This window comes from Pristis pectinata, chromosome 26 (assembly GCF_009764475.1).
Source record: "Pristis pectinata isolate sPriPec2 chromosome 26, sPriPec2.1.pri, whole genome shotgun sequence".
NCBI lineage: Eukaryota > Metazoa > Chordata > Chondrichthyes > Rhinopristiformes > Pristidae > Pristis > Pristis pectinata.
Window position 1 is genome coordinate 16,452,346 of NC_067430.1, and position 20,426 is coordinate 16,472,771.

A 20,426-nucleotide genomic window follows, 5' to 3' on the forward strand; every position below is an offset into this window, starting at 1 on the left:
AGGCCATTTGACTCATCAAATTTATACTGTCTCTATGTGAGTGCCATCCAGCTAGTCACACACCCCACAATATCTCTGCATTTCTTTTTCTTTCCGATATTTATTCAGCTTCCTTTTAAAAGCTACAATTGAATCTGGCTCTACCACTCCCACCAGCAGTGCTTCCCAGACCCTAACCACTCACCGCATAAAAAAGGATTTTCCTCATGTCACTTTTAGTTCATTTCCCAATTGCCTTGCTTCTATTCCCTTACTTCTTGACCCTCTACCAATGGGAACAGTTTCTCTCCATCCACTCTGTCTATTCGCTACTTGATTTTAATCATCTCTATCAGATCCCCTTGCAAACTTCTCTGTTCTGAGGAGAACCCCAGTTTCTCCAGTTTATGTAATTGAAGTCCCTCATCCTCTCTTTTTGCACCCTTTCTAAAGCCTTTACATCTTTCCTATAATATAGTGCTCAGCAATGGACACAATACTCCACCTATAGCTGAACCTGTGTTTAATAAGGTTTTATCTCAATATCTTTGCTCCTGCACTCCCTTCCTCTGTTTATAATCCCTAGGATCCTGTATGTTTTTTTAATCACTCTCTCAGTTTTCACTGTCATTGTTTGTCAGATTATGTTGCTGTTGAGTGCCTTGAGTTAACTACATTACAGGTGCTGTTTAGATGCAGGTTGTTACATGTCCGTGTTTCTCCACAGTTATGGCCAGCGTCACTTTAAACTTCAGGTACCACGTTTAAACCAGTAGCCATTTTGAAAACACAGAGCTACACTGAAAGTAGCATGCAGCTCAAGATGTGAATCTCCTCAGGAAATGTTAGTATCTTAATATCAGCTCTTTACCAGCATTTTATTTTGAAATACAATCTGATAGTTTTAAAATGGTAGCCCCCACCAATTACCACTCCTCAGCATGAGTCATAGCCTCAGGGGAGGCAGGTTGGGAACTGAAGTGAAACGAGTGACTTCAGGTGTGTAACCTTATACCAGGGTTCATCTGCTGACTGTAAACTGTGTGCACCTTGCTCTTGTGTTTCATGTCACCTGAATCCTTTCATTAGTTTATGGCCTTTCAGTCATTGACAGGTATAGTCATTATTCTACATTTAAGGTCTTCAGAGGTTCAATGTGCATCAGCTTTGGTGAAACCCCCATCTGGCGTGAGTCTAATGATTTTTTAAGTTTTAGTTGGAGTCATTTGACAATCCTTTGCAAACCTAAGAAAGGCGGATCAGATCCTCTTTTAGAACCAACCCGTAATTTGCGCTGTATAGAATGGATTGCCAAGTAATTGATTCCCAAGGCAGCTCAAGTAACAGCAGGTGGCTGCTCCCAACATCAGAATGTAAACAAGGCACCATGTCTATTAAGCAGATCCTGGGAGAGGTGCCATTATTTGAAATCATGCACGTTTTTCAATTAGCTAGAATGTCATTTGAAAGCACACCGGTTTTGGGAGTGCTTCTTCGTTAAAAGTAACTCTGGGCATTTAATCTTAACAAGGTTAGTTCTTCAATCATCTTTTACAGTTTCCAATCTTTATTCCTTTAATTGTGGGTGGGATGGAGAAGTGGGGACATAGGATCAGACCCTCGGGTTTCAGGGAGACAAAGAATAATGAATGACCCCTTTACTGCCCTTCCACTTTGGAACCACCTCTTGGCCAGTTTCAATTTCTTTGGTGAGATTGGTTAAATGACCAATCACAGGAGCTCAGTCATCTGCATCCAACTGAGCAGAGACGCTCGTAGTTAACCCACTGGCCACTTACACTCAGGAAACAGCTCGCTATAAAATAGCAATGCAAAGGGTAACGATCAGTGCATCTGCATGAAAATTAAAAGGCATTTGGACAGGTACATGGGTAGGAACGGTTTAGAGGGATATGGGCCAAGTGTGAGCAAATGAAACTAGCTTAGATGGGAATCTCAGTTGGCTAGGCAGATTGTCTGTGCCAACTATGATGCCAAATTAAATCATAACAAAATAGTAAATCATAATATTATCCAGTAGAGTCAAATGCTTTTTTTATGAAAAGGAAATCATGTGCGGCAAAGTTATTCGAGTGCTTTCAGGATGTGTGGATAAAGGGGTACAAGTAGATGTAGTGTATTTGGATTTCCAGAAGGCATTGATAAGGTGCCACATACAAGGTTCATGCATGAGAACTCGTGGCATTAAGGGTAACACATTAACATAGATGGAGGATTGGCTGGCAGGTAACAGGATGAACGGGTCATTTTCCAGACTGCAACCAGTGAGGTGTCAAAGGCATCAGTGCCAGAACCTCAGCTATTTACCTTCTATATTAATGACTTGTATAAAGGAACTGAATGTATTGTCGTCACTTTGCTGATGGTACAAAGATAGGTAAGAAAACATGTTATAAGAAGCATACAAAGATTCTGCAAAGGAATAAAGATGGGTTAAGTGAGTGCCAAAAAATTAGCAGATGATGTATAATGTGGAGAGATACAAGGTTTTGCACTTTGGTGGGAACAGAGAAGAAGAATATTGTTAAATGGAGAGAGTGCGCACAATGTAGCTGCACACCAGGATCTGGGTGTCCATGTCCATAAAACACAGAAAGCTTGCATCCAAGTACAGCGAGTTATCAGAAAGACAATTAGAATGCTGCCCTTCATTCCAAAGGAACAGAAGTATAAAAGTAGGGAAGTCTTGCTCCAACTGTACAGGACTTTGGTGAGACCACATCTGGTGTACCGTGTACAGTTTGTGCCTCCTTATTTAAGGAAGGATATTTGCAGAGGAGGCAGTTCATTGATGTCAGTTGATGGCTAGGGAGAAGGGCTTGATTATGAAGAAGAGTTGAATAGATTGGGCCTAAAGTCATTGAGGTTTAGAAGAATTTGAGGTGACCCTGTTGAAAGATTTAAGATTCTGAGGGAGCTTGACAGGGTTGATGCTGAGAGAACATTTCACCTTGTACAGGAATCTAGGACTAAGGGGCATAGTTTCAGAATAAGTGTCACCCATTTAAGAAGGAAATGAGGAGGAATTTCTTCTATAAAGGGGTTGTGAATCTTTGGGATTCTGTACCCGGAATGCTATAGAGGCAGAATAGTTGAATATATTCGAGGCTGAGACAGATGGGATTTTGGTCTAAAAGGGAGTTCAGGGCTATAAGGAACAGGCAGAAAAGTGGAGCTGAAGCCGAATCCAATTGGCTATGATCTTGTGGAATGCTGGAGCAAGCTGGAGGGGCCAGTTCGGCTCCCTCATCTTGCCACAAAGGCTTATACACACTCACAAGTAGGGAAACATCCCACAGTATGTGTTCCTGTTCTTACCAATGTCAAACCTCTTCAGGGAAGGGGAACACTTAGTCAGGCAACTTAATGGAGAATGCATTACAGAGAATATTATCAGACAAAGACCATACACAGACTTGTAACCTTTAGAACCCCATCTTCCTTCTAGAGTGGGAGTAGATCTGAAAGCCAGGGTTTAAAGAAAACACAAGCAGAAGAGGGAGATTGTTTAAAGCTTTAAGGATTGTGCTCAACTTCATCTAGAAGTTGGCCTTGTATAACTTTGCTATTGCTGTTTAAGCCTCTCATAACTTGTTCACTCTGCAGCTTCAATCTGTTTTAATGCAAAGGACAAAAACTAAATATCATGGATGTTGGAAACCCGAAGTGGTGAAAATGCTGGCCCCACTCTTGGCTTGCTGACTCCTTCCAGCACCACCTGTTTTCATTCTACCATAGTGCATGTGGAAACAAATTCCTAATTGCGTAAAAATAGGTGTGAATCATTTTTCTAGTTGTTGACCTGAATGCAGCTTGCTAGGATCATCAAGTCTTAATATATTGCACTTAAGTGCTTGAAGGCTTTTTGTTTGGACACAGGGAGTGTAATTGAAATCCTGTGGTGAGATGATCGGTGTTGAATGGCGGGCACCTGTGGCTGAATTAGCTGTTAATGTTTCTGTTTCTATTGCAGGGCGACAATTGAGGAGGTGGAGACAGATGTCGTGGAAATCGAGGCCAAGCTGGACAAGGTGAGCTGCTGTTCACATGTAAATCCAGCTGCTCCACTCGTACACAAACATTCACATTGCTTCATACATTTTAATCAGTAGCTGAGGTTAAACACATTTCCCTTCTGACTTTCTCTGCTCATTGGGAATTGCCGTCTCCTTGCTGAGGGCCACAGTTCTGTCATAGCTTGTGTCTTGCCAAAGAGTTCAGTCTTCATGCCCAAGCCCGGATAGTGAATGTCAATGACCTCCAAAACTGAAATAAATTGGAACAACTGGAAATATTCTGCAGGGCAGGCAGCATCTGTGCAGAGAGAAATGGAGTCAGAGTTTCAGGTCCATGACCTCTCATCAGTGTCAATGAAAGATCATCAACCTGAAACGTTAACTCTTCTCTCTTCACAGTTGCCGCCTGACCAGCTGAATATTTCCAGCTTATTCTGTTTATTCAGTATCAGCAGCTTCAGATTTTGAAGGTAGCCCAGCTAAACTGATATTCTCTCCTCAAAAATGTTCACAAGAAAATAGGAGCAGGAGTAGGCTGTCAGGTCCTCCAAGCCTGTCCCACCATTTCATATGATCGTGACTATCTATGCTGGACTCAACTCCTCTTCTGTCCCATTTTTTGATACCCCTCTATTCCTTTATCCATCAAATATCTACCCACCTCCACTTTAAATACTTCTAATGATCCAGCTTCCACCATCTGCCAGGACAGAGAATTCTAGAGATTCGCTACCCTCTGTGAGGAGAGATTTGTATGTACCTCGGTTTTAAATGACCAGCCCTACATGCTGTAGTTATGTCGCCTTGTTCAAGTCTCTCCCACTGTGAAAACATCCCTATATTATCCTGTCAAGCTGCCAAAGAAAGTTTTTACCATTTTGGATGGTATGGTGAGTAGAGCAACTGTCTCCTGGATGTCCACAGGCCTATTGCAGTGCACATAAAGGGATAGTGTATTGGTAACCAAGTGCCAGGTGAACTTTGAGCCCTCAGGAGTCTATGGATAAGGTGTCCATCTCTTGCCAAACAGCCTGGGATTCTCTAACATGTTGCTTCTTTCCATCCCACCAGTGTTGTTCTCATCTTGGCCAACTGGGAGGCTTAAGTTAATTAAAATGTCAAATCATCACACAAATCCAATCTGTTGAAAAATAAGTAGATTTCATTCAAAAGCTATAAGCTGCTCGAGTCCCAGTCTGATTCTAAAACTGAATCTGTTGAACTGATTGGGTGCAAAATTTGGATGCTTACCACTATTATTTTTAATACAGAAGGTGATATTTAGGTCCCGCAGTGGTCTCTGATGTGCACAGGCATTAGTGGCGTAAGCAGCATCAGACACAGTATTGATGAGGACACACAAGAAACTGCAGATGGTGGAATCTGGAGCAGCACACAAAGCATGGGAGGAAATTAGTGGGTCAGGCAACATCCACAGAGGGAAATGGTCAGTTGACATTTCAAGTCAAGACCCTTCATCAGTCCAGATGAAGGGTTTGACCCGAAACACCAACTGTCCACTTCCCTCCATAGATGCAGACTAACCCGCTGAGTTCTTCCAGAGCCTTGTGTGTTGCTACAGTATTGATGAGGCTATTAGCAGGGGTGCAGCTGTAGGAAGTTTGCAGATAGGCAGATGCTGATGTCAGTCAGTGTTGCACTTGGTTGGTGCACTGATCTGCCCCCTCCACCTTCTGCCATTTAGTATCACACATTTCAGGTCCTACCCTGAATCAAAAAGGCACATAAGTAATGGTGACAAGTGTCCAAACTTTGCACCCAATCAGTTCAACAGATTCAATTTTAGAATCAGACTGGGACTCAAGCAACTTGCAAAGGATTTAAATAAAATCTATTTTTCAATGGCTTGGATTTGACATTTTAATTTACTTGAGTCTCCCAATTGACTTAGACAAGAAGAACACTAGTGGGGCTTGGGATGAAGCAATGTGGATGAAAATCCCAGCATGGGCTGAGTTAGTTACTTTTACCTGTCTGGCAATAAACTGGGCGCCGTATCCATGGATCCAGAGGTTCAAGGGTCATTCCTGTCACTTGGTTACAATATGCTATCCTGTAATGGGCCTGAGAGAGCAGAGACTCACCAACAGGTCAACCACCTCCAAGGCAGTTGATTTCTAGTCTCTTGTTAAATTTACTAAATTTATGGGACGTTGGCAGGTCTAAGAGGCCCAGCAATTATTGCCTGACCCTAAACGGTCCTCGAACAAAAGGACTTGTTTGACAATTTTAAACAGCAGTTAGGAGTTGAGCACTTTGCTGTTGGTCGGGAGTCGTGTACGAGCTAGAATAGAGACACATGGCAGATTTCCTTCATTGAGGATATTAGTGAATGAGGTGAGGAAAACCAGGTCATGCTATTGAATTTCTAAGCCTGAATTTCCTGTGCCCTAAACTAAGCTTCAACTACAGGTTGTCATTCTCAGACTGCAACGTTGTTTTGAAAAACAGTAATACTATAGTCTTTTCTAATTGTTAATTCTGCTTCTGAATATTCCACAAACATATCGAAGAATTGCTGGCCAGTCTGCTCCAAAGATGTCATGATATTAATTGACAGATAACATTGCAAGCCGTAGATAACTGCCAAGAATAAAATCTCTGGTCAGGCCATTTTCTGCACAACAATAGTAGCACAGCCTTCGTCGACTGTTAATTCTACCTCCAAATAGTCTGGATCCATAACAAGAGGGTAGCACCTGAAGAAATGTCAGCAAGTCTGCCCAAAGGGATTGACTGAATCATATTGCAAGCCATGGAATAACTGTAAAGAACAGAATCTTTGGTCAGTTCATTTTCTGCAGGAGGAGAGCTGCTCACTCCCTTCTACTGTGGTGTCAGAATGAAGTAAAGATTCAGAAAATAAAAGCAAGTCCAGGTTTGTCAGGGTGGAGTTAATTAAGGAGGGAGCCACAGTCATTTAGTTTAGTTCAGTGAGTCAAGACATAGGCATCTTTTATTAAAAATACTCGTTCCCCAATGACATAACTGATTGTTTTCCTGGGATGGGATCTATACAATTAACTGCCTGATACAGACACAGTTGCTTGAAGATACAGTATTCCTTTTGTACATAAGCTCCAGAGAAAATTGTGCTGGAATTAAAATCTTCAGATCATATTTTATGTTTCCCACTTTTATATAAAAAGTGTGTTTTTGTTTTAATCATTTCATCAACATCTTTACCACATTTCCTCCTCTCCTCAATGAGGTGCTGTGGCTAGCTGGCTATTTTTCGTTGTATTTTTCCAGCACCCAGTTTTCCTGTATGTTCGTTACGAGTGTCAGCGACCTGCGGGTATGTAGCATTGTGGTTGCAATTTAGGACTAACGGTCCAGAGGCTTGATGTTGTGATTCAGGGCCTTGAGTTCCATGAAAGCTGGGGCACTTAAATTCTGTAAATTAGATAAATCCTGGAATTAAAATGCTGGTGTCAGTTAGGTGACCGTTGCAGTAAAGCTTCGATAATCCAGCACCGATTGTTTGGAAATCCTGATGTATCAGCATCTGGCTCACGTGGGTGGGTTTGCGGTCAGAGCTGGGGTCCGATGTGCTTGTATATTCCCTGCTCAGTTTAAATTCACTGGCTTCACTGGCAAGTATATTATAATACTGTGTAACATGTAAAAAAAAAGTTAATAAAAGCATGTTTGGGTACTAATAGAGTAACATCCAATAGTCTGGAAAATCCAGTGAGGTCCCAAGGGTGCCGGATTATCAGAGATTTATTTGTACCAGATTGTTGTAGGAGCCCCAGAGGTTCTTCAGTGAGGCATACAGTATATGTGACCTCATACCCATAGCAGTGTAGTTGACCTTTAACTACCTTCTGAAATGGACCTTATCCCCTCAAGAGTCCATCTTATCGTATAAGACTATTGAACGGTTCCCTAGTATGGGAAGATAGATTCTTTACCCCACAATCTACCTTGTTATGATCTTGCACCTTATTGTCTGCCTGCACTGCACTTTGTAGCTTTGACGCTAAATTCTGCATTTTGTATTGTTTTACCTTGTACTACCTCAATGCACACTGTGTAGTGAATTGATCTGTATGAACAGTATGCAAGGCAAGTTTTTCACTGTACCTTGGTACAAATGACAATAATAAAGCAATTCCAAATGTTAAAGGGCAGTCAGGGACAAGCAACAATTGCTGGACTAGTGATGCCCTTGTCCCTAGAGTGAGTGTTAACATGGCCTTTGCAACAGGCTTGAGATGCTCACACGCTTGCCACCTGCTGACCTCCTATTCCCTTCCCTCATCTTCACCTGGTGTGAGAAGGAGGAGCCAATTTCACACCATGGATGGAATCTCAGCCACTCCTGGGCTGAATGGCAGGAGTTACGGATGATGGATTTGCCATTCAAATTACATCACTCGGCTTTTTTTTAATATAAAGAAATCTTTTCCTTCATTAGAAAAGAACCATTTTATTTTGGCAATGCATGAAAGTCCTGTCCCTTTGCCTCCCAGAGCCAGTCTCAATCCAGTCCCACAGAGGAGACAATGATAGCCTTTCTATGAGAAACAAGTCTTCAGTGAATGGGCTGGGGGGGCCTCGAATTAACGTACTTAACAGTCCACACGCACTAATGTTTTCCCACAACTGAACACTGGTAATCATGGTCTCAAAAACTGTGGGAGATTTAAATATTATTTCAATGCTTGGGATGATGTAAAGTTGTAGTTCAGGCTGAGTGCTAACTCAAGTGGAAAATACAGCCATGTCAATCTGTGGCTGCTGTGGTTAATCTACTGAGACCTAGGCTAATTTGTGTGGATCCATTATATACATAAACTACATAAGCTGGCTGTCAATTGGGAGCTGATGCTATGTGTGTGCTGCATGAGTATTGCCTACGTGCAGTGGGACAAGAGCACCCTTGAGATTTACAGTGACGTGGGCACCCTGTAAATTTAAGCACTGAAGCTACAAGCCACAGGGAGGCCTCTTGATTGAAACAGTGAAGAAGTCACTCGAGAATAAAGACTGCTCGGGGTTAGTTACACAGCATCAAGCTAACCACAGGTTTAGGTGACATCATGGAGCTTAGAAAATTAGGACCAAGTGGTTTTTAAGCAGTCACCTGAGCCCACAGATTAGGTCACCGATGAAAACTGATATTGCAGATGGTGAGTCACACATCAGCCCTTACAAGTGAGTGAGAATGTGATGTGTGATTACAGTGATTTTATAGAATCGGCACAAGTTGGACTCAAAGGCAACTTGACACAGAAAAATGGTGGAAGAAACTTGAACTGATGGCCCTTTCATACTTTACAGCCGGGGATGTACTTCTCAAGTACACTCGCAGTTGAGTTTGTAGGATGTGTGGCCCCAGTTTGTGCAACAGAAAAGCAGGGTCACCATCGTTAGTGTCAGTGATGTTGGCTGAGAGCTAAATACTGGCTGGGAGTCAGGGGTGAAATCCTCCCTCATTCCATATCTAGCACTTGCTTTGTTAAGATGCAGGGTTCTTGCCCTAAGCAGTGTGAGAGGAATCAGCCGGTTGCTTTCCAAAATCACGATATTGAAGATGATGTTGTGAAGCTGTGATCACAGCCAGTTGTTGTAATTCAGCTGGAGGTGGTATTCCCCCAGATTTTTCAACCAATCTCTCTGTATTTAACACCATGGCCATGGTTGAACATCTTCCTGTCACACCATTTCCATGATGCATTGAGCAACACTGTTAAGCACTGAAGTTTTACACTCTGGCCCAGCCCACAGGTAGAAATTATCAGGATTGGGTAACCACTCCTTTTCCCACCACTTTCCATTTTAAAGTGCAGACAACAGATGGAGCTTCATCGATGTCATGTCTTAAACTTAATGGTGATGTGGAGTCCAGACCTTTGGGACCTGCCAACTCTCCAAGGAAATTGGCTCTTTCAGCAATGTGTATGGGTCGAGGAGCAGGAAGCCCCATCAAGGAAGCCTTCATCCTTCCTGATGTAAAAGCTCTTTTAATCCCCCACTCTGTCACTTAGCATTCCTGATTCCAATCCATCTACCCCTTGCTTTTCTTCCCCTCCACCCTTCACCCATTCCTTCCTCACCTCTCCTTGGTGAGAGAGATGTGTCGTTCTTCTGTTGTGCAGGAAGGAGTCCGCTGGGTGTGTGAAGCAGTCTGAGATGTTTCTCAGGCATGTGTCAATGTGCTATTTTCATCTGAGGGAGAGAGAAGGAGGAATAAGCTCTCTATTGTCCAGTAAACCTAAACCAGTTGATGAACATGTGAACCAGTCTGTTGAGAGAGAAGAGGGATCGGGTTGGCAAGTTGAACAGGAATCTGGATGGGATTTTAGTTAAAAAAAATACCATTCATGATGTAAGAGATCATGTGGTATCGATGTCGGGGCAACCTAAACAGTGAAGCACATTGCCACAAGGAAAAGCTGATGCCAATATCACAGATATCTTTAAGGGGAACCTAGATAATCAGGGTATAGATGGATGTGGTTGAGTTCAATGAAGGGGGCAGGGTGGAGGTACACAGCAGTTGGGTCCAATTGCCTGGTTCTGTGCTGTAGACCCAGTGTAATGGTAGTGTAGCAGATAGCGTTACGCTTTACAGCACCAGCGACCCGGGTTCAATTCCGGCTGCTGTCTGTAAGGAGTTTGTATGTTCTCCCTGTGTCTGTGTGGGTTTCCTCTGGGTGCTCCAGTTTCCTCCAAAGATGTATGGGTTAGGAAGTTGTGAGCATGCTATGTTGGCGCTGGAAGCGTGGCGACACTTGCGGGCTGCCCCCAGAACTCTCTACGCAAAAAGATGCATTTCACTGTGTGTTTTGACGTACATGTGACTAATAAAGATACCTTATCTTATCTTACTACACTCAATGTAAGGAAACTGTGAACCTTTCTGACGCTGAACATTTCCCAGTTACTTGTATTAACAGCCAGCACGGGCAATACCCCCAGATTGTAACTGGTGAAGTAATGCTGTGAAATTCAGCCCCCCAGCCAGGTTTGATTGCTTCATGGAGACACAACAGACTGCAGATGCTGGAACCTGGAGCAAAAAAAACTGCTGGAGAAACTCAGCAGGTCAGGCAGCATCCATGGAGGGAAATGGAAAAGTCCATGTTTTGGGTTGAGCCCCTTCATCTGGAATGCATATACTGAAAGTGGCAAGACAGGTTGAGAAAGTGGTTTAAAAAAAATGACATTCTGGATTAGACAGGGTGGCTGGAGAGAGACTGTTGGGGGAAGGGTCACTAACCAGGGCCCTGGAATGAAGGCGATTACCAAAGGTGACACGAGGAAAAATTTCTTTATGCTACTTGTGATTAGGGTGTGGAATGGATGCCAGGGGTAGTAGTGGAGGTAAATTCTATTGCAGCATTCCAAAGGAGGGCCTCGTCCGGAAACACTGACTGTACATTTCCCTCCACAGATGCTGCCTGACCTGCTGAGTTCCTCCAGCAGTTTGTTTGTTAATTGCTTCATGATCAGCCCATGTGATCATAGATCACAGCAAAGCCATCAGTGCTGACATTTAACAGGGAGATTACAAGAGAGGCGGTTACATTGAGGGGAAAATGGGGCAAAACGCGCTGGGAAGAAACAAGTGGATCTTGTTCTTCCAGTGACTTCTCATTCCCTGCCCTCTGCTGTGCTTCTGTGAAGGCACTTTGGCTGCTGTCCGGCTGCCGTGTAGCCTCCTGTGAAGTGCTGGCAGTGCTTACCAGTGAAAGGGCTGCTGCCTGCCTCAGGGAAACTATTCAAGAAGGAAAAGGATCTCGTTTCCCACCGAAATGAAAGGGAGGCTGAACAGTGGGAGCTGCAGCCTCCAGCCTTCACGGTGATGTCACCAGCTCTCCATAGCCCTGCCAGCGGATTGTTTGGGACTCAGTGAATGACAGCTTGTTTATTTGCCTGCTGATGTTATTGCTCCACATGAGCCTCCTGCCACATTACTTCATCTCCCTCTCTCAGCACGTTCCTTTCTCCCACGTGTACTTACTTAACCTCCCCTTAAATTCATCTTTGCTACTCGCTTCAACTGCTCCTTTCTAAAGGCACTGCTCCCAAATCCTTCACTGGTTTATATTTGTGACCCCACCCAGTTTGGACCCCACTTGAGGCACTGCATCGCCTGCAGATTCCAGGTACGAAGCCCAGTGGGTGGATGTCCCTACCTTTGATGTGATTATGCACGGCGTGATCTGTCTGGATGGTGCGCAAAACAAAAGCTTTTCACTGTATCTCAGTACCTGTGACGATAATAGAACATTACAGCACAGTACAGGCCCTTCAGCCCATGATGTTGTGCTGGCAATAAACCAATACCTTAGCCTTTTTGTTTTACTCTGACCAACTTTCCAATGTGGACCCTAGCTCCCAAAACTGATCAAAATTGTCTTTGATGCATCTCTAGATCAAAGACTGCTCGAAAGGAGATGTTTGTGCACAGACATAGAATCAGAGGATGTAGCAGGAGGAAGGGCCTTTCTGCCCATTGCAGCAGTGCCAGCCCTGTGGAAGGGCTGAATGTGTTGTCTCTTTCCCATGGCCTCCTTCCTCCCAATATTTATCCACAGCTTTTGTATAAAGCTTCAGTGGTCTCTGTGTGTCAGCTTTTCTATATGGCATTTCATGTTCCAGCAGCAAGTGTTCTCTCCACCTCTTTCTGTTGTCTTTTGGTGATGAATGCTTTTGTCATTATATTACCAACTCAAAGTAAAACCTTTGTGAGATGCAGAAACTCCTCCACAACTCACCATTGGCTCCCAGTCACCAATAGTTTTGAAGTCATTATTGTCATACCCCATGTTGAACTGAGCAGATTCTAAACAAAGCATGGCACATTCTTACTCCTGTTGACTGGCACTCTCCCTGTGCTCAGATTGGATTAGAATGGCTCAGTGCCCTTTTCCGTGTCTCTGCTGTTTACAGTACACTAGCAAGTTCTCTGCAACCTCTTTGATATAGGCAGTGCAGAGGTCATGAGATCAGCAATCTTAGCAGCTGCACTGGGAAGACAATTTCCAGCCAGACAGCTAAAAAAAGAATCAATGTTTGCAGTGTTAGGAAACACTCCAGATTACTACAGGGGGATGCTGGTCAGTATTAGAATAGTGGCTTTGTCAATCAGTCACATAAATTGTTCACTGAGCTTTGAAGGTAAACGATTCATGGATCATTGCTGGCCTCTCTGTCTCTAGGCTGTCTGCACTATCCAGTTGGGAATTGGATTGATGGCTCTAAGGGGACAGGGACTGACAGATGATCAAATAATTTGCAAAATGCAAGTGTCCAGATTTTCTTGTTCTAATGCTGGTCCCGATTTTCCTGTCCTAATGCTGGTTAATGCCTATTTTGCATGATATACTGTTTCAATCTTCAGTTAAACATTAGTATGGGGGCAGAGCTGTTTGCTGAACTTGTCTGTAAGGTAGTGAGGTCGACTTCCAGGGTTACTAGATATTGGTTAGAGTAGAGGGACGTGGAAAGAACAGGGAAATTAAAGTAAGTTTATTTTGCTCATTTCTTAACCATATTACCTCTTTTGTTTGTTGACTCCGAGGTTCTCAAGTAAATTGCTTAGTCGTCAGCATTTTGATTGGTGTGATATCCTTCTGATCTAAGGTGTTTGGAAGAGAAGGAGCAGTGTGTGACTGTCAGACTGGTCACCGATACACCCACATCTGTGGGGAGAGATGGAGATACTCTGAATGATGGTCCATGGACATTCTGAAGGGAACTGCAAACAGTCTGTTGGGATAATTTACACATTTTCTTTCTCACTTCTCAATTCTCCCTTTTGAAGTGGCTGTCAAAGGGTTCAGATGAACTTTTCCAAGGACTTACTGAATTTTTACAAGTGCCTTTTCATTGCTGCCATCTCTTCAAAGTTTACTTACAAACAATTATGCACTTTCTAAAATTGGTGTGGTCTAGGTCTAAAGTGCAGCCACATTGGGAAATCGGGTAACAACTCTTACATCACTGGATATAAGAGCTTAAGGTATGACCACCAATGGTGGCCATAACCCAAAGCTCCAGAATCCCCTCCCTAACTCTCTTTGCCTCTCTATGTTCCTTTAAGATGCTTTTTAAAACCTATCTTTTTAGTCAAGTTTTTGGTTTCCTGTTCCAATATCTCCTCATGCAACAAAATTATTTCCCCACAAAGTTCGTTGAGCATTTTACTACATTGAGGGTCCTATGTAAATGTAGGTTGTTGTTGTCTATATTATGTACTTCTATAAGAGCACTTCACAAGGGCACAGAATTCTGAGGAAAGAGTGAGATTTTAGTGAACTAAATTTGAAGAACAATGGAAAATTGTCCAAAGCTTTACCTGAGCAGAGAGGGATTGATAAAAAGTGGTGGTCAGATCCACCATAATTAGGGTGTACGTTCTCAGAGGAAACTGTGAGCTGCTTATTTGTAGTGTATATGCTAATATTTCAACAGCTTATGGGTGTAGAGTCCATATTCCTGTTATAGTGAAAGAACTGTCAGATTGTGTTCTTCCTCAGTACTCCACTTCCCTGAGGCGTTCTCTTTCATGTTGTAAGGCTTCCTGTCTATTCACAGTGCCAAATAATGGAACTTTACTTCAAGATATCAACTGGCTTTGATAACATACGAGTTCAATATTAAACCATTTGCAAGCTCTGCCCCAGTGGAAGCCCAACGCTCTGGAGGTGGAGGTTTGAGCCCCACTCTGAATGCAACCCTCATCTCTAAGTTTACTGAAGATTTAAAAACTTCATTCTGCTTGGGATATTGTTTATTGCTGTGATTTGAGGTCACTGGCAATGCCAGCATTTATTGTCCATCCCTAAATGCCCCTGAAGACGTCAATGCAAACTCCACATTGGTGGGTATAGTGTCTCATAACTGGCTAAGGAAGGCAGATTTCCATCTCTGAAGAACATTAGTGAACTAGATGTATTTTACAACAATCCAGTAGTTTCATGATACCCATTATTGAGACCAGTTTTTTTTTAAACTCCAGATTTATTTAATTACTTGAATTTAAATTCCCCAGCTGCCACTTGTGAACTTGTGATCCAGAACCCAGGCCACTAGTCCAGTAACTTAACCATTACACTGCAGTACCCGTCATTGATTAGTGCGCAGTTTACATTGCCCCCTGGCCCTGTGATTGGCAGCTTCCAGTAAGCTGGCCACCAACCGAGGTAATCAGGCACGTGACTGACGATCTCAGACTCCAGCCTGACCTCCGGGATGCCTCATGGCTTCAGCTGTCTGGGCCCCAAACTCTGGAATTTCCTCCCTAAAGCTCTCTGCCTCTCTCTTCTCCTTTATGACCTTCCTCAAAACCCACCCATCAGACCGAGCTCAGAGTCATCCGTGGCTCAGTGTCACTTCTTGTTTGATTACACTCCCACAAGGCACCATGTTAAAAACACCACAACATTGCATATATTGCTACTATAGGCGGTTTTTGACAACATGCATCTTTGACACTGGACTTTTATGTGAGGGTCTATGGCTTTAAGAGCAGTGATTTGTATGTGCTGATGTTTATTTAAAGATTGATTGCAGTTTTATGCAGACTTTGTCAGTTTTATTGGAACTCGATACTGAAGTGATGAAAATTCACAAGAATTTATAAGACTGTGCCACATGTTGGATGCCAGATACCAGATCAGAAGGACATCAGTAAAAGCACAGATGACCTTCCTTGTCTCATTTATCTTTGTTGAATTATTGCCTGTTTGAACCTATTTGAATGGAATCAGGCCCATGGAACCTGATGTGGGCATTGGAAGGGATGATGATTGGTGGCCATCGCCTCAGGAGACAGGTCAGACCTCTAGATTTACTTTCTGCGGCCTAGTTTCCAACAAAACAAATACATCTTACACATGGTCTAATCAGCATTTTGCTTGAATGTAACATTATAACACTTAAGATATATTGGGGCAGCATGGTAGCATAGCGGTTAGCATAGCGCTATTACAGTGCCAGCGATCAGGGTTTAATTCCCACCACTGTCTGGAAGGAGTTTGTACGTTCTCCTCATGACTGTGTGGGTTTCCTCCTGGTGCTCCGGTTTCCTCCCACGTTCCAAAGACGTAGGGGTTAGTAGGTTAATGTGTGTGTAATTGGGCGGCGCGGGCTCATTGGGCTGGAAGGGCCTGTTACCATGCTGTATAAATAAAATTTAAAAAAAATATACTGTTGATCAGGTAACTAGACAATGGACCAGGCTGCAGAAAATAGTTCTTGTGAAGGGTGCAGGTCATCTTGTGAAGTTGTTTGGTCTGGTGCCTTTCAGAAATAACTAACTTCACCTTACTTTGATCATAGACCCAAAAATAGAGGCAAATGTACCCTAGAAAATGGATAGATTTTCAGGGTGGAGTTGAGAATCAAATCTTTCAGTTGCATACACCTTTTCTGGTGCTTTTGTTTTACTTCTGAGGATATAAAGCATGGAGTTTTTCAAATCTGTTTCCCTTCTTCCCCATCCCCTTCCTCCCCACCCCCTACATGATGTAGAATTTCAATTGGTGGCTCCCTGAAGATTAATCTGCAGCACTTCACCTGCCCATGGCAGAGAGGCAGATCACAGTGAAAGAGTTTGAACTTACTTAAGCAAATTCAAAACCAGGTGCAGTTCCAGTTCAAATGTTCATATAATTCAGTCTCAGAATATGGGCATTGTTGGAAAATCCCTTTTATTCCCTGAGGGTGTCAACCACATTGCCTACAAGTCACATGTGAGCCAGAACACATAAAGATGACTGTTTGGAGCAACACACACACAAAACGCTAGAGGAACTCAGCAGGTCAAGCAGCACCTATGGAGGGAAATGAACAGTCAACATTTCGGGTCGAGGTTCTTCATCAGGACTCTGATCAGGATTTATGATTAGAAAACAGCTTGCTAATCTCCCTGTTTAGACATTATCCACCAGAAGCAACTCCAAATGCTACCAGCATCCATGGGACCTGGTTGCTCAGAATGACTCTGCTTCCATCAGCATCTGGGCTTGGCCAATTGCCTTCATTATGTTGATGTGAGTGACCGCTGCTCCTCAGTTTGTGAAACTCGCTGGCAGACGGTGTACTGCTTGGTGGACTTGACCTGTGGTTACTTAGCTGTTACCCAGTTGCAATAATTGTCTCATCTCCTCTCCATGACAAATATCTTGGCTTCAGTAATACATTAAAAAGAAAATAGGCATTGAATCTCCTTCCCCCTCACCGCAGCTTTCTGACTTAATTCTCCTCTGCCTTCTGGTTCTGATTTCATTCTGGGTGGGCAGCCCAGCTTCCTTGAGTACAGTGGTGGTGGGATGGGTGGGGGCTATTTTCCAGTGACCCCTGCTGGCATAAGTCTGAGAGTCAACTGAGGACAGGAGCAGGCTGGGCTAACAAGTTGAATTGCTTCCACTATGAAAGGGAGGACACTTAAGTAAGGTGCTGGAGAGCTGTGGGCTCAGCTCACCGGAAGCATTGAGCTGACATGGCAGGGATTTTGTAAATTTGGACCAGTCCTCCATGATAGTTGGAATTTTTGTGCCAGGACACACAAATTCAATCGGGAATTCAGGAAAAACTACTTTCCTCCGTAATGGTGAAAATATGGAACTCAGCTACCACACGGAGTAAATGAAGCAATAAGTATGTGAGGCAGCAAGGAATAGAAGCACCAGCAGTTAAGATGGGAGGAGGTTGGTGTGGATTTTAAACCCAAGAACTGGTCTCTCTCTGTGGTGTGGTGTGGCAAGCAGCAGCCATGAGTTGCCTAGACCCATGATCCTGGTGTTCAGTCCCTTTTAGCTTACTGGTTCCACCAGATTTTCCTGAGTATCTGGGAGAGTACCTCATGACAATCGGCCAGGCAAGTACAAGAGACATTCTGAGGCGCCACCAGTCTGGTGCCAGTGCAGAGTTGATTACTCAGTGGTGGAGAATGCCAGAGATAGAACATAGTACAGCTCAGGAACAGGGCCTTTGGCCCATGATGTCTGTGCCGACCATGATACCAATTTATCATCCCATCTGTGTGCATGGGGTCTGGTGTCTATATTCCTCCATTCCCGGCCTCTTCATGTGCCTGTCTAAATGCATCTTAAAATTTTCTGAAAAACATCTGTTAAATCTGACTCCTATTTAAAACTCACTCATGATTCGTTTTGAGTTTATTCCCCTTATGTGCAGGTAAAGTTTTCTGTGTTTCACTGTTCTAGGTATGGCAATGGGGAAGTTCGGAACAGAAGTTTCACAGAACCTGGTGTCACTTTCTTTCCTAGGACTCCACTGGTTATCTGCTCATGAATCACCAAATATTTTCATTTGCTGTTGACCAGTAACTTGGTTTTCAGTACTTGGGCTGCAGTCAACATTAAGCATTTGAATACTGGTTCCAGTTCTATGGAGCAAGAACAGGAAATGTCTCTCAGCACAGCATCATGTGGCATGTATTACTGGAAATAACATAAATGCTGATTTATTTAACTTTCATTCAGCTACATATCAGACATTCCAGTTTTCTTATTTCTAATTACAGTGTTAAAACCTGGCCTTTAATCTGGGTCTAATGTAATGGCAAGCCAAGAAGATTTGGGAATGTCTGTTACTCAGCATCCAGAGATATTTGGAAGAATAAAGGAATAACTTACTGAGAGAGCAGAGGAGGTTACTCAGATTTCTTATTAAATTTCCCCTGTCCAGTTGCTATAGAGTTAAGGCAATGCCTAGGTTGTCTTGCAGATTTGAAAGGTATATAAAATCGTGAGGGGCATTGATTGGGTGAATGGTCATAGTCTTTTTCCCAAGATAGAGGAATGTAAAGCTAGAGGGGAAAGATTTAAAAGGGACTTGAGGGGCAACTTTTTCATGCAGAGGGTGGAGTGAGCTGCCACAGAGGCGGGTACAATCACATTGTTTAAAAAACATTTGGATACGTACATGGATAGAAAAGGCCTAGAGGGATATAGGCCAAATGCAGGCAAATGGGATTAGCTCAGATAGATATCTTGGTTGGCATGGACAAGTTGGGCCAAAGGGCCTGTTTCCATGCTGTAATGCTCTATGACTCTGTACCTAGCTTTCACTCCTCCCACAATGCCAGCACTGAGGCTGGGCTGGTCAAAGCCACCAAAGATGTTCTTTCTTCTGGTTCTCCTCAGCCTCTCTGAGGCCCCTTCTCCAGTACTACCGGTGCACTCTCCTGGCGGTGCCAGTACAATTCTAGCCGCTTTTCTTGCACCTTTTGAGTGCTCCAGTTTTTCCGCCTTGCCTCTCCCTTTTCCTTCCTCAGGAACAGGAATAGTGGTCAGAATGGGCTCCCGTGTCTGTGCTGGAATCACTGAGCTCTGTCTTTCCTCTCTAACTCAGCTCCAACCACCATTGCCAGGTTGCACGTCCAAGGCCCAACTCTGCATGAGAAGGGCATTGTAGAAGTTGGGTCTCGAGGCAATAAAAGATGTGAGCAGGTGCTTCCCTGTCTATGAGGCATTAAGTGTCACTCAATTCAAACTTTGTGTGTGTTCTTCACAGTAGTTAAAATGCTACACCATTAAGTATGGTATCAGTCCTTAACCCTTAAATACACAGAATTAATTTTAAACATTGCACCATTAATTTTAGCTATTACTTTGTTAAGGATAAGAATGACTTTGTTAAATACAAGACCAAGAATTTGAATTAACTACAGTTATTTTGTTGAAATAGTACAGCCTGAACTGAATCCCCCAACTGTGTTAAACACAATAGAAATCCAACAGGATAAATATTGCACTGTGAAGTGTGGACATAATCTAATAATTCTCTTGTAAAGATTTACATCCTTGAGGGACTCTGCGATTTGGGCCATGTTGACAATATAAGTATGCGCTATAAAGCTCTCAACACCAACCTAAAATTGAGATACCATTGAAATTTATATGGACTTAAGTTATGCCATGCTAAATTGCACACATAGCTATTGCTATTTCTGCCACTTGGAAGTGTTTGAAAAAATGTACATAAATTTACATGGAGTGCCGTATGCGGACAGTTGCTATTAATTGTTGATATTCAATTTAACTTAAGTTAACCTGGACTGTTGGGAAATCTGAAGCTTTCTATCCCTGGGCTAACTAGTTCTATTTATTACTGAGAACAGTTTTGCGCAGTTGTCTATTAATGTACCTCCTGAAAAGGCAGCTGAATTATTGAGATTAATGGAGTACTCCCTCAAGTTGAGGAATAAATGCAAATATTTATTTTGTTTCTTTTGACAGTGCAGATGGAGCTCAATAATGGGTTAAATTACACCTCATAGTCCAGGCAAGGCTCTACCAACACATCTTCTCAAACTTCTAGGCCTCCCCTATTGGGATAGTTCAATTCTCTTATTTTCTGAATCTCTTCAGGGGATTGAAACATCATCTCCATCAAAAAAGT

General features: G+C 43.1%; 1 protein-coding gene across 1 annotated transcript in view; it reads left to right on the forward strand.

Moving 5' to 3' along the window:
* Positions 1–20,426, forward strand: part of acap3b (ArfGAP with coiled-coil, ankyrin repeat and PH domains 3b) — a 254,796-nt gene that overhangs the window by 115,276 nt on the left and 119,094 nt on the right. Inside the window, exon 2 of the mRNA XM_052039028.1 lies at positions 3,974–4,031. Within this exon, the coding sequence (XP_051894988.1) occupies positions 3,974–4,031 (58 nt within the window). The remainder of the gene's footprint in view (positions 1–3,973; positions 4,032–20,426) is intronic.